At 37.5% G+C, this 13,464-nt stretch overlaps 1 protein-coding gene across 3 annotated transcripts in view; it reads left to right on the top strand.

The window, feature by feature from the left end:
* The first annotated feature begins 8,474 nt into the window (after window positions 1–8,474).
* LOC310718415 (BOLA class I histocompatibility antigen, alpha chain BL3-7-like) overlaps window positions 8,475–13,464 on the top strand; it is a 13,683-nt gene continuing 8,693 nt past the window's right edge. For all 3 annotated transcript variants that reach the window (XR_014531147.1, XR_014531148.1, XM_083527233.1), the window contains exons 1-2: window positions 8,475–8,670; window positions 10,548–10,808. Coding sequence is in view for 1 of the 3 variants with exons in the window: in XM_083527233.1 (XP_083383359.1) it covers window positions 8,598–8,670; window positions 10,548–10,808 (334 nt within the window). In the remaining 2 variants the exon portion in view is untranslated. The remainder of the gene's footprint in view (window positions 8,671–10,547; window positions 10,809–13,464) is intronic.

Raw genomic sequence — 13,464 nt, forward strand, 5'->3', positions numbered from 1 at the left:
CTAGATCCTGGGTGTTTCCTGGTTTAAACACCGAATGGCCTGCGGGAAGTGTGTAGCAGTAAAGGAGGTGTGTAGTGGTGTAGTAGGTATGTAAGTAAAACCACTCTGTTATAGTCTCTCTCTCTCTCTCTCTCTCTCTCTCTCTCTCTCTCTCTCTCTCTCTCTCTCTCTCTCTCTCTCTCTCAGTATAAATGCGCATTATAATGCTGAATAAAGAGACTGGAGGAATTTTGGGAAGTTTTATGTAGAATCTCATTATTCCCTGTAATAAATGTAATAAATGTTGAACAGTTCAGATGTTGGTGAGAATTTCTGTCAGAATTTCATTTTCAGTTTATTTATAATAATGAAGTACAATAAAAGAGTGATGATGATGATGATGATGATGATGATGCTGAGGTGAATTTCTGTAAATAAAGTGATCACATTCTTTATTCAGAGTAAAATGCAGAGCAGCAGGAGGAACCTGTAGTGCAGGAAGTGAGTGTTGGAGAGTGTTGGGGTGTTTTTGTTTGTGAGAAAGTGAAAGAATAATGAAGATGTTACTTTGGCACAGTGTTTTCATTATAAATCCTCAAAAAACCCTTCATTATTCATCCTTTTAGATTCTGGATGTAATGAACAGTGTAATAAATAAACATGTTACTGTATTGTACAGTTTTGTGTATTAATGATATTTAAGAAACATGTACAGTATTGTTTAAAGTGTACAACACTTAGCTGTAAAAAAATCCAAAGTCAGAAAAGTCAGATTTCTGAAGTAAGAATTAAATTCTTGTGTTTTTTTATTTTAATTAAAAGAACGTAAACATTACTTATTCTTAATTGTAAAAAAACAGAATTATATAGAAGTATTTAATAATAGAAGTTTTAATAATAAGATATTAAAATGATATAAATATATAAATATGTATGTGTGTGTGTGTGTGTGTGTGTGTGTGTGTGTGTGTGTGTGTGTGTGTGTGTGTGTGTGAAGCAATCTGAAGCGTCTCTATTGAGCAGAATCAAACAAAAACAGGAAAATGAACACATTCAGTTGTAAAACCTCTTCATTTGTTCTACACTTTAAACCGTAAATATAAAACCCTCCTGTAATCTGAGTGTTGTGTACAAACTATTAGTCATATTAATTTTACAGCTTCATTACCACTTTATTATGTGTAGTGACCCACATAGTGTGTTTATTGGTGTGTTTGTCCTGTGAAACACAAAATACACTATTACAAAAATCATTTACTATAAACCAGAACATCAGAATTATGTACTGTATGTAAATGTGTTATTTTGTGAGACACAACACTATGTTTCAGTTCAGATGTGTGTGTTTGTGTTACACACACTGACAAAAGTTCTTTCATACATATTTCCGTGTTCCTTCTCTCTGCCTGTAGCAGCACTGAATCAGGAATAACACACTGCTGCATCATCAGTTACTGGGGAGAAAAGACAAGAGCAGGTTAGTGAGAGAGAGAGAGGGAGGAGGGATAGAGAGAGAGGGAGAGAGAGAGAGAGAGAGAGAGAGAGAGAGAGAGAGAGAGAGAGAGGGAGGGAGGTAGGAGGACATGCTAAAGTCCATCATACATTTACGTTCTCTGAATTAAACACACTGTAGTGTTGTATATAAATGTGTTTGTTGAACGTGTGAACGCAACATCAATAACGTGTAAAAAATGAATTCTATTCTCCTCTGATTCACTAAAACAGTGTTAATAAATAAAGTGTTAATACAGTGGTAATGAATAATAATATATAATGGTGTGTTTCTGTGTGGGACCCCGGCGTTTCCTCCACTGAGTCTTTTCAGTACAGTTTAAACGGACCCCTGTTTTCTGTTTCTGTGCTGCACTGAGGGATAAAGACTGCACTGTAGTTCATGATACTGTCATTAACACACGTGAAGTGTAGAGACACGAAACTCAACCTGAATAAGACTCAGTAACATTTCATTTAACAAGAGTATATTTTAAGGTTACATTTAAAGTTAATGTTCCAAAGCATGTGAATATAAAATAATACAACAGGACATTGTGTAGTGAATTTAACTAATTGTGTGTGTGTGTGTGTGTGTGTGTGTGTGTGTGTGTGTGTGTGTGTGTGTGTGTGTGTGTGTGTGTGTGTGTGTGAGAAGTACTTGTTTGGTATAATCATGTCCTGATCTACAAGCACGTGTTAAATAACCCAGTACAGGAGTCCTGTATTTAAATTTTTTATTAATTATTTCTTATTATTAATGTCTTTCCCAGAATTATGTTAATAATAATATATATACAGTGAGGAAAATAAGTATTTGAACACGCTGCTATTTTGCAAGTTCTCCCACTTAGAAATCATGGAGGGTCTGAAATTGTCATCGTAGGTGCATGTCCACTGTGAGAGACATAATCTGAAAAAAACCCCAGAAATCACAATATATGATTTTTAAACTATTTATTTGTATGATACAGCTGCAAATAAGTATTTGAACACCTGTCTATCAGCTAGAATTCTGACCCTCAAAGACCTGTTAGTCTGCCTTTAAAATGTCCACCTCCACTACATTTATTATCCTAAATTAGATGCACCTGTTTGAGGTCGTTAGCTGCATAAAGACACCTGTCCACCCCATACAATCAGTAAGAATCCAACTACTAACATGGCCAAGACCAAAGAGCTGTCCAAAGACACTAGAGACAAAATTGTACACCTCCACAAGGCTGGAAAGGGCTACGGGGAAATTGCCAAGCAGCTTGGTGAAAAGGTCCACTGTTGGAGCAATCATTAGAAAATGGAAGAAGCTAAACATGACTGTCAATCTCCCTCGGACTGGGGCTCCATGCAAGATCTCACCTCGTGGGGTCTCAATGATCCTAAGGAAGGTGAGAAATCAGCCCAGAACTACATGGGAGGAGCTGGTCAATGACCTGAAAAGAGCTGGGACCACCGTTTCCAAGGTTACTGTTGGTGATACACTAAGACGTCATGGTTTGAAATCATGCAGAGAGCACATGTCCAGGCACGTCTTAAGTTTGCCAATGACCATTTGGATGATCCAGAGGAGTCATGGGAGAAAGTCATGTGGTCAGATGAGACCAAAATAGAACTTTTGGGTCATAATTCCACTAAACGTGTTTGGAGGCAGAAGAATGATGAGTACCATCCCAAGAACACCATCCCTACTGTGAAGCATGGGGGTGGTAGCATCATGCTTTGGGGGTGTTTTTCTGCACATGGGACAGGGCGACTGCACTGTATTAAGGAGAGGATGACCGGGGCCATGTATTGCGAGATTTTGGGGAACAACCTCCTTCCCTCAGTTAGAGAATTAAAGATGGGTCGAGGCTGGGTCTTCCAACATGACAATGACCCAAAGCACACAGCCAGGATAACCAAGGAGTGGCTCTGTAAGAAGCATATCAAGGTTCTGGCGTGGCCTAGCCAGTCTCCAGACCTAAACCCAATAGAGAATCTTTGGAGGGAGCTCAAACTCCGTGTTTCTCAGCGACAGGCCAGAAACCTGACTGATCTAGAGAAGATCTGTGTGGAGGAGTGGGCCAAAATCCCTCCTGCAGTGTGTGCAAACCTGGTGAAAAACTACAGGAAACGTTTGACCTCTGTAATTGCAAACAAAGGCTCCTGTACCAAATATTAACATTGACTTTCTCAGGTGTTCAAATACTTATTTGCAGCTGTATCATACAAATAAATAGTTAAAAAATCATATATTGTGATTTCTGGATGTTTTTTATGTCTCTCCCAGTGGACATGCACCTACGATGACCATTTTAGACCCCTCCATGATTTCTAATTCGGAGAACTTGCAAAATAGCAGGGTTTAATGCTTAATTTTTTTAATTAAGCATTAATATTTATAAATTATATGTTCATTTTTCATTTATATTTGTTAATTAAATATTTTTGTCATTGTCTTGCAAAAAAGAGTAAAGTACAGCTATGAATAATAACAGTAATTGTAGAATTTTTTGTTTATTGTACAGGTGTTGGTGTGATGTTGCCGTAGCAGAAAAGCAGCTCAATATCATTCAATGATAAAAACATTTCTGTCTTTAAGGGATTTTCCACACACACACACACACACACACACACACACACACACACACACACACACACACACACACACACACATATATATATGCTCACGTGGGTTTATCAGGAATTTCCGTTGCTGATATTTTGTACTGAATATACTGGAAATATTACATTATAATGTGTGTGTGTGTGTGTGTGTGTGTGTGTGTGTGTGTGTGTGTGTGTGTGTGTGTGTGTGTGTGTGTGAGTCTAAAGCGTCTCTATTCAGCAGTTATCATCAGTTTCTTTCATTTTATTCATCAGAATTAAACTAAATCTGCTCCATCAGTCTCTTCATGTATGAGATCAGCTGCTGAAGTTGATGAGGATTTTGTTCCCCAAATCATCTCTAATGTAAAAATCTCTATAAGTGTCTGTTGTTATATAAGAAATAAATAAAGGTAAATTATAAAAGAAGATTCTCTATAAACAGTAGTGAAGCTGAAATCCCCTGTGTTTTCCCCGACACTGAAACACTTTCACTTTAGTTACTGATCTGCTCCTGAAGCTTCTTCACAGTAACTGATGATGCAGTGTGTATTCAGTGCTGCTACAGGCACAGAGAAAACACACCTAACAGAAATACACCTTTATACACAAAACACACACCCTGTCACCTGCATGAGGTGTGTGTGTATCTGTTAGTGTATAAACACAATATTTTTATTTCTTCTGAATAAATATTACTCTGTGCCCCCAATGTCTATAATTAAAGTCATTATAGAGTTTATAATCAAACTTATTAAAGCACATAACTTTAACTAAAATAAAGTAATTCAGTAAATAAAATAGCAACGTTGAAAAATGTTATAATGTTAAATATGACTTTTAAGAACGTTTTGGTGAAATCAGCAAAATCGGAGTTTGAATGTGGTCTGATCTTCATCAGAGACACAGTAAATGTAGCAATTTTAGATAAATTGTTGTAAAAGCTGTCCAGGTCTCGAAGTGAGAAACCTGCTGCAGTTCTCTCACCACTGTGGGTTTTAGTTTTGGTGTACACTGTAAGGTTTACTTCAGGAAAACATCTAGAAAGTTAAAATCAAAGACTGTACATATCAGAGAGCTCCTCTGTAGATGCTCCACTGATTCAGGTTCTGCTGAGATGATGAGGAAATGGGAGAATATGGATCTTAATTTAACTATTGCATCAATTATGTAAAAGTAAAGATTTGACCAACTTTAACAGGTGCCAATTATAATGATTTATGGATATAATTTCTAATTAAACTTGAAAAAAGCTACAAAATGTTTAGAAATGAAGGTTAATGAGTTTATAATAGACGTGTTGTGTTCATGGTGACAGAAACAGCAGTCAGTCTGAAGCATCTCAACTCCACTGTTATCTGACTCTCCACCCTCCATCATCCATGCAGATGATACTACGCTCATCAGACTCATTCAAAATGAATCTGCATATCAGAGGTGAAGCGACTGGTGGTATGGTGCAGTCACAAAAGCCTAGAGCTACACACATTCAAAACTGTGGAGATGATAGTGGACTTTAGGAAATACCCCTCAAAACTACTCTTCCTTACAATGTCCAACAGCCCTGTGTCATCTTCGGAGACCTTCAAGTTTCTGGACACTACCATTTCCCAAGACCTGAAATGGGAATGAGAACTGTCAGTCATCACATCATCCGTATATGTTACACACACGGTTACTGCTGTATATTGTACAAAGGTCTAAAGTAACTCATCCATCTTCTACTCTCTACTCTCTATTCTCCATCATCCATCCTCTACTCTCTACTCTCTATTCTCCATCATCCATCTTCTACTCTCTACTCTCTATTCTCCATCATCCATCCTCTACTCTCTACTCTCTATTCTCCATCATCCATTCTCTACTCTCTACTCTCTATTCTCTATCATCCATCCTCTACTCTCTACTCTCTATTCTCTATCATCCATCCTCTACTCTCTACTCTCTATTCTCCATCATCCATCCTCGACTCTCTACTCTCTATTTTCCATCATCCATCCTCGACTCTCTACTCTCTATTCTCCATCATCCATCCTCTACTCTCTACTCTCTATTCTCCATCATCTATCCTCTACTCTCCACTCTCTATTCTCCATCATCCATCCTCTACTCTCTACTCTCTATTCTCCATCATCTATCCTCTACTCTCCACTCTCTATTCTCCATCATCCATCCTCTACTCTCTACTCTCTATTCTCCATCATCTATCCTCTACTCTCTACTCTCTATTCTCCATCATCCATCCTCTACTCTCTACTCTTTATTCTCTATCATCCATCCTCTACTCTCTACTCTCTATTCTCCATCATCCATCCTCTACTCTCTACTCTCTATTCTCCATCATCCATCCTCGACTCTCTACTCTCTATTCTCCATCATCCATCCTCTACTCTCCACCCTCTATCATCTATCCTCCACCCTGATCTTTATCCCTCTCCACATTTACACCAGAATTAACCCATTTATTTCTTCTTCACCTGAAAAAGACTGAAATGATAATAATATTTAATAATCAGGATTTTTATGGAGGTTTGTAATAAAAATGATGCAGGATATAGGATTATACTGTAGTGTATTTAATGTAAATGTAATTAACACTAACTTATGAAGCCTTTTCTAATCTGTGTGTGTTTATTGATGATGGACAACACAGGAGTGTTTTTTTATTACCAGTGGAGTAAATCACACACACACACACACACACACACACACACACACACACACACACACACACACACACACACACACACACACACACATGGTGTGGATGGTACATTCAGCTAAACGCATCCTCCCTCTGGAAAGCTCGTCTGTCCTGCATGGTGCTTTTCCCGAACCAGGAAGTGATGCTTCCTGTCAGAATGCTCTCAATGGTGCAGGTGTAAAAGGTCCTCAGCACCTGAGAGTCTCTTAAGCATCTCAGATGGTACAGACGCTGACGGGCTTCTACACCAGGGTGTTAATGTGACAGGACCAAGACAGGTCCTGTGTGATGTGAACACCTAGATGAAACTTTCCACTTTCTCCACTGGGGTCCTGTTGATGTTTAGCGGTTGGTATGACGCTCCTGCTTCCTGCTGAAGTCCACTATCAACTCCTTAGTCTTGCTGATGTTCAGGAGAAGGTTGTTGAACGCTGAACTGTAGTCCACAATAATGGACTAATTGTATAATTCCCTTTTCTGTAGTCCAGGTGGCTCATCGTAGTGTGGAGGAGATGAGCAATGGTGTCCTCAGTAGAGCGGTTCTGGCGGTATGTGAATTGTAGAAGATCCAGTGTGTCTGGTAGTGATGCATTGATGAAGTCTCTGACCAGTCTCTCGAAGCACTTCATCACTACTGAGGTCAAGGCTACAGGGCGATAGTCGTGGGTGGGCTGGGGTTTCTTCGGGACAGGAACAATGGTGGACTGTTTGAAACATGAGGGGACAACAGACCGTTCCAGGGAGAGGTTGAATATCTCAGTGAACACTGGTGCTAGCTGGTCAGCGCAAGCTTTCAGAACCTGACCTGTGATACCATCTGGTCCTGCTGCCTTCCTGTTATTCTCTCTCCTGAATGGTGAACGTGTTCACCTCTCCGGCTCTCTTGGCGTGCATGCTGTTAGCGCTGCTAGCGTGGTTAGCTGCAGCCTCGAAACGAGCGTAAAAGATATTTAGCTTGTCTGCCAATGAAGCGTCCGCATTCACCATTTTGAAAGATGGTGTTTTATAGTCCGTGATGGTTCTTAGTCCCTGCCACAGGCTCCGAGAGCCACCATGTTGGAACTGTGACTCCAGTTTCCTCCTATAGCGGCGACGACCTGAGGGCAAGGGTCAAGTTCCAGAGGGACATTTGGGACTGCAACCTTCTCCGCTTCACCGAGACATGGCTGAACCCATCGGTACCGGAACACGCAATGCAATTTTATATACAGTTTATATTTCTTCTACAGTTCTTTTGTGTTCCAACACAAAGGATTGAGTTTATAGTTAAAGTGAGTCATTATTAACTGTTATAAATATTATGACTTTATTGTAGTTATATTTATTGAACATGTAAAAAATCTTAATGTTAATAAACAACAATTCATTTTGTACATGAAATTATGATTGATCTAATTACATATAAATAATATAATAATAATAATAATAATAATAATAATAATAATAATAATAATAATAATAATATTTAGATTAAACATGTGAAAATATAAAAGAGTAAAGAGTGATGTAAAGAGTTTAATAGAGTGATGATGATAAACTCTTCTTCTCCATATTTTCTTTTACTTTCAGTATAATCCTGCACTCCTCATTTCTGCTCAGATCCTGATGACGAAACTGAATCCTCAATTCTGATTGGTGCAAACTCTGAGTTCTGATTGGTCAGAGCGCTGGTATATAAGCTCCTCCTCCTTTTCTGGTAGAGCAGTAGGGCAAAGAGAATCAGGAGGATCTGTAACCTGCTCTTCTGCTCTTCTTCTCTGGAGTTACACACGGAGTTATAAATAATAATAATAAGAGGGTATAGAGTGTTTGGAGAGTGTTTGGTGTGTGTTATAGGTGAATGATGGCGCGCTGCAGTTCAGTAATGAAAGCTCTGGTTTTCCTCACATTTTCTCTTCATCTTTCATCAGCAGGTGAGTTCAGTCATTTATACTGTCTTTATATTTACTCTATAATATTATACTTCTTTATTCACTTTACTGTAGAAAATCACACTTTAATAACCTGTAACAGAGACACTGTGGAGGAGATCTCTGTGTGTGTGTGTGTGTGTGTGTGTGTGTGTGTGTGTGTGTGTGTGTGTGTGTGTGTGTGAAGCTGTGTTAAATTCTTGTTTGTTTAATAAGATTCCACATTGTGTCAGTTAGTATTATAGAATAAAATAAAATAAATGACGAGTGTTAAAGAAATTGCCTGAGGAATAAATTATACATTTCTACTGAATATCATTAATAATTAATATATAAATATAAATTTAAGGATCGAGGATCAAATAACATCAGTAACATCAGATAAACAGCACACAGCTATACTTCTACTTCTTTATTATTATTATCATTATTATTATTATTATTATTATTATTATAACTGTAAATGATCATATCTGATAGAAAAGTTTCTGAAACCTGCACCACCTCATTAACACTTTCCTCTAAAACATCCTCAATACAATCTGACACTCTACTGCCCCCCAGTGGATTTATCTCTGTACTGCACTCAATAGCAGACTTTCTTCAATATGGCTGATTTCATGATTTTGGAAAATTTGTTGTAAAAATAAAGTTTATGTTGTTACTGAATTTTTTAATATGAATATGAACTTTTTAGAAGCAACTAATTATTAATTAATATTTTGTAAAGAATGTTGTAGTAAAATCGTGTTAAATATGTGTATTAAATATGATACAGCAGGTGTATAAAATAATTTAGATTATCATTAATGTTTTATATTTTATGATGTAATCTGTATTATTCCTGCTATAATACACAAATACTATATACAATAAATATTAATTAAATATATTATATTATTATTATTATATTATTATTATATTATTATTCATATACTATTATTATTATTTATAATTATTATATATACATTATAGCAGGAATAATGTATACAATAATTATTATTATATATTATTATATATTATTATATATTATTATATATACATTATTCCTGCTATAATGCCAAATACAAAGTTTTTATTATTTATTAAACTAATTAAAAAGTTAATTAACTTAAAATAATTTATATCTGATTTCATACCAGTGGAAATGAAATATTTATGATTTTTGTGCATCCAATCTGATTAGTTTTTTTAGTAAAATAAATAAATAAATGATTATAATCTAAATGTTATTTTTATTAATTCAGAGAATAAATTCAGAATAAACAAATATTATTATTCTGTATATTTTCAGCTGTAAATAAACTGTAAATTGTGATCAGCGTGTTTATGGATGGAAATGAAAGTGATTTAGAGCAGATAGAGGAAGAGGAGGAGGATGAAGAGTGAACATTCCAAATACAATAATCCGTCTTTGTTTTTGTTATAAAATAAACATAGTTGTGGTCAGTAAATTCGAATATCATACAAAAAATTCACATTTGTAAACGTAATTTATTGTGATTTTTAATTTATTTTAAAGACCCAGTAAACACTTCAGTTTCCAAAATATATCATTTTCTGTTAATAATTTGATTTCGGGTTTCACAGGGTTATTATTATTATTATTATTATTATTATTATTATTATTATTATTATTATTATTATTATTATTGATGTTTCTCAGAGTAAAATAATAAATAATAAAGTGATGAATGTACAGTGATGTGATTCAGTATCAGATGATTATAGAAATAAAATCATTAATAAAAGAGTTCATAATAAAAGCAGTGTGTAGAGTGAGTGTAAGTACTGTTACTGTGTGTGTGTGTGTGTGTGTGTGTGTGTGTGTGTGTGTTGTATTAGTATGTGTAATAATGTGTGTGTTTATTATTTGACAGTGAAACACTCTCTGCAGTACGTCTACACTGCAGTTACACCAGGAATAAATTTCCCAGAGTTCACCACTGTTGGTCAGGTGGATGGACAGGAGTTTGTTTACTACGACAGTAACATCAGGAAAGAGATCCCAAAGACGCAGTGGATCCAGAACAATGAGGGAGAAGATTACTGGGACAGAAACACACAAATTGTGCAGGGAACTCAGGAGATCTTCAAAGTCGGTGTGGGAACTCTAATGCAGCGCTTCAATCAGACTACAGGTAAACACACACACACACACACACACACACACACACACACACACACACACACACACACACACAGTTTAGATTCTCAGAAGTGCAGTTAAAGATGTAAAGGTTCTACTGTAATTGTTTTGTTCTGTTTAAAGACAATTTTAAGAAAAAAAGGCAAAAATCTTTTTATTGAATAATTTAAGAAAACAAACTGAATAAACACAAAATACAAACTTAGAAGTGATAAATAAATAAATAAATAAATAAATAAATCAGTTCCAGGTGTGTTTCAGTCTGATCAGTGCTGCAGTCTTACTGTTTCAGCTCAAACTTTTACTTCAAAGCACTTCCTGTTCTCACACACACACACACACACACACACACACACACACACACACACACACACACACACACACAGGTTGAGCTCCAGGATCTTGTGTAGAAAGTTAAGCTGAAATGCAGTGATCCTGCTCTGTAGGTGCACTAAACCCTGACCACCCTCTACTTGAGGAACATAGAGAAGCTTCACGGTACCCAGTGCAGTTTGTCCCAGAACAAGTTCACTAGTATCACTTGGATTTCTTCTCCCAGCTCTAGTTTCAGGTGAACACGGGTGATGTTCTACCACAGAGAGAAGACTGCTGGATCATTAATAATCAGTACACGACCTTCAACATGACATTCTGGAACAGAACCATTTTTCCACACGTCCTGTTATCTGTTCAGTGGTTCCTTCCCAGTTCTTTTGGATGAAGGATTCGTTTCCTTGGTACACACTCAGGAATTTAAACCTCCTCTTGTCCAGACACGTCTTTCTGGAGTGTTGGTGCAGTTCTTCACCACTTTCCAGTCTCTTTTTCTCCAGTTGACTTTTGCAGAAGAGATTTTTTCTCATGGTCTTTCAGCAGTCATGCTACTGATGTTCATCACCGTGTTTGTTCATCATCAGGACGATGTCACCAGCATACGCCTACAGACGAGATGTTTTTCCTCTCAGTTCATTTCTCAGTGTGTGTAGCAGGAGTTCAGTAGCTTTAGCATGTAGCATCTCTGATGGTGAGCATCATCTCACTCTCCTGTGTGCCTTTACAAGAGTGTTTAAGCCTCCGTTCACTTTTAACACACTTTCAGCATCATTGTGTAGAACTTTTATTTATTTTAATCAAATTAGGTTTAAACCAAATGTCTCAAGAGCTTTCCAGAGATCCTGGTGTTCTACTGGATTTAAAGCCTTTTCCTGGTCTGGAGAAATCAGGCTCATGTTCAGTCTGTTGATCTCTGAGATGTAAAAATGTCTCTGACTAGTGAGAGATGATCACGTATGGTTCTTCCTGGAACACAGTACGTGCGATCTGGTGTATTATTTCTTGTAGGACACGTCTCAGTCACGTTATCAGTGTCCTTCATAATCACTTTAAATCTCAGCAAAGCGGAGACACGTCTCTATTTTCTCTCCGTGACGTCTCTCTTTTTATTCAGTAGCGTAATCGCTGCTCTTCTGCAGCTCAGTGAAAGAGTTCCTCAGATTAGACTGTGGATCAAAACCTCTACAACATCATATCCAACGGTGCTCCATAAACACGTGTGAAGTTCAGCCGGAAGTCCGTCTGCGTCTGGAGCTTCTCATCACTCAGACCGTGTAGGTCTTTATGAAGCTCATCTCAGGTTATTAACACATGAAGCTCAGCATCCATGGGGGTTTCTGGTGGGTTTGTGAGGAAAGATTGATCTTGTGTCTGATTCTCTGAGTGAAGTTTCTGATCAAAATCATCTTCACTCTTCTGAAGCTCTTCTGACTGACAGCAATCCTCCATTTTCTGAGCGTAAACTGTGAATAAAGACACTTTGTCCATTTCTTTTCTCACTGCTAAACATCTGGAAGGTGCCTCCATGTGGTGAAGGTTCAGGAGTCGTGCTCTGGTTGAAGCTCCTCGTGCTGTGGAATTGAAAGATCTGCATGAGACGTTATTGCTCACGTGTACATTGTTTTTCTACTTGTGTAAAAAGTCAAACATCAGTGAACTCCTGCTTTTTTATTATCCATGAGGCGTCTGTGAGAAGGTCCAGGGTGACGATCCATATCTTTAAGGGTGCGATGAAAATCTCCACATCAAATCAGAACTCTTCAGCTCCACGTTTCTAGAGTCTTGTGTAGCTCATGTAGGAAACCCAGTGTCTCTACAGGTGAAGGAGGAACATCTACACAAATATCAGAACATGTTCTTCAAAACAGCCTGGAACTTTTAACACACACCTTTTCCCATTTCCTCTGTGCTGTGAAATGAGGGTGGTGTTTCTACACGACCAAACTGCAGCTCCTCCACGTGTGGATGAAACATGACTCGGACCCTCAGTCCCGCCCATTCGCTCGTCCAATCACATTCATTCTTTTACTCACCGTGTGTCTGGTGATGAGAAGATACCTGTGTTTTTCTGTGGTACCATGTGGAACAGTCCTGCTCTCTTTCCTCTCTCTATCTTTAAAGACGTGACGCAAAAAATCTCCCACGACGACACAGAGGACGTTAAGAAGCAGCACGTAGCCAAACGCAGACGTGAGAAAAGATTCAGACGTTTCACTTCCTTCATCGTTTATCAGAATCTTTCATTTTCTTTCTTTTCTTTTTAAAAAACTTCAGTCTTTTTAAACACTTTTTATTCGTTTTATCTTCTTTTTGCC

The sequence above is a fragment of the Silurus aristotelis genome (assembly GCF_946808225.1).
Source record: "Silurus aristotelis genome assembly, chromosome: 23".
In the NCBI taxonomy this organism is placed as follows: domain Eukaryota; kingdom Metazoa; phylum Chordata; class Actinopteri; order Siluriformes; family Siluridae; genus Silurus; species Silurus aristotelis.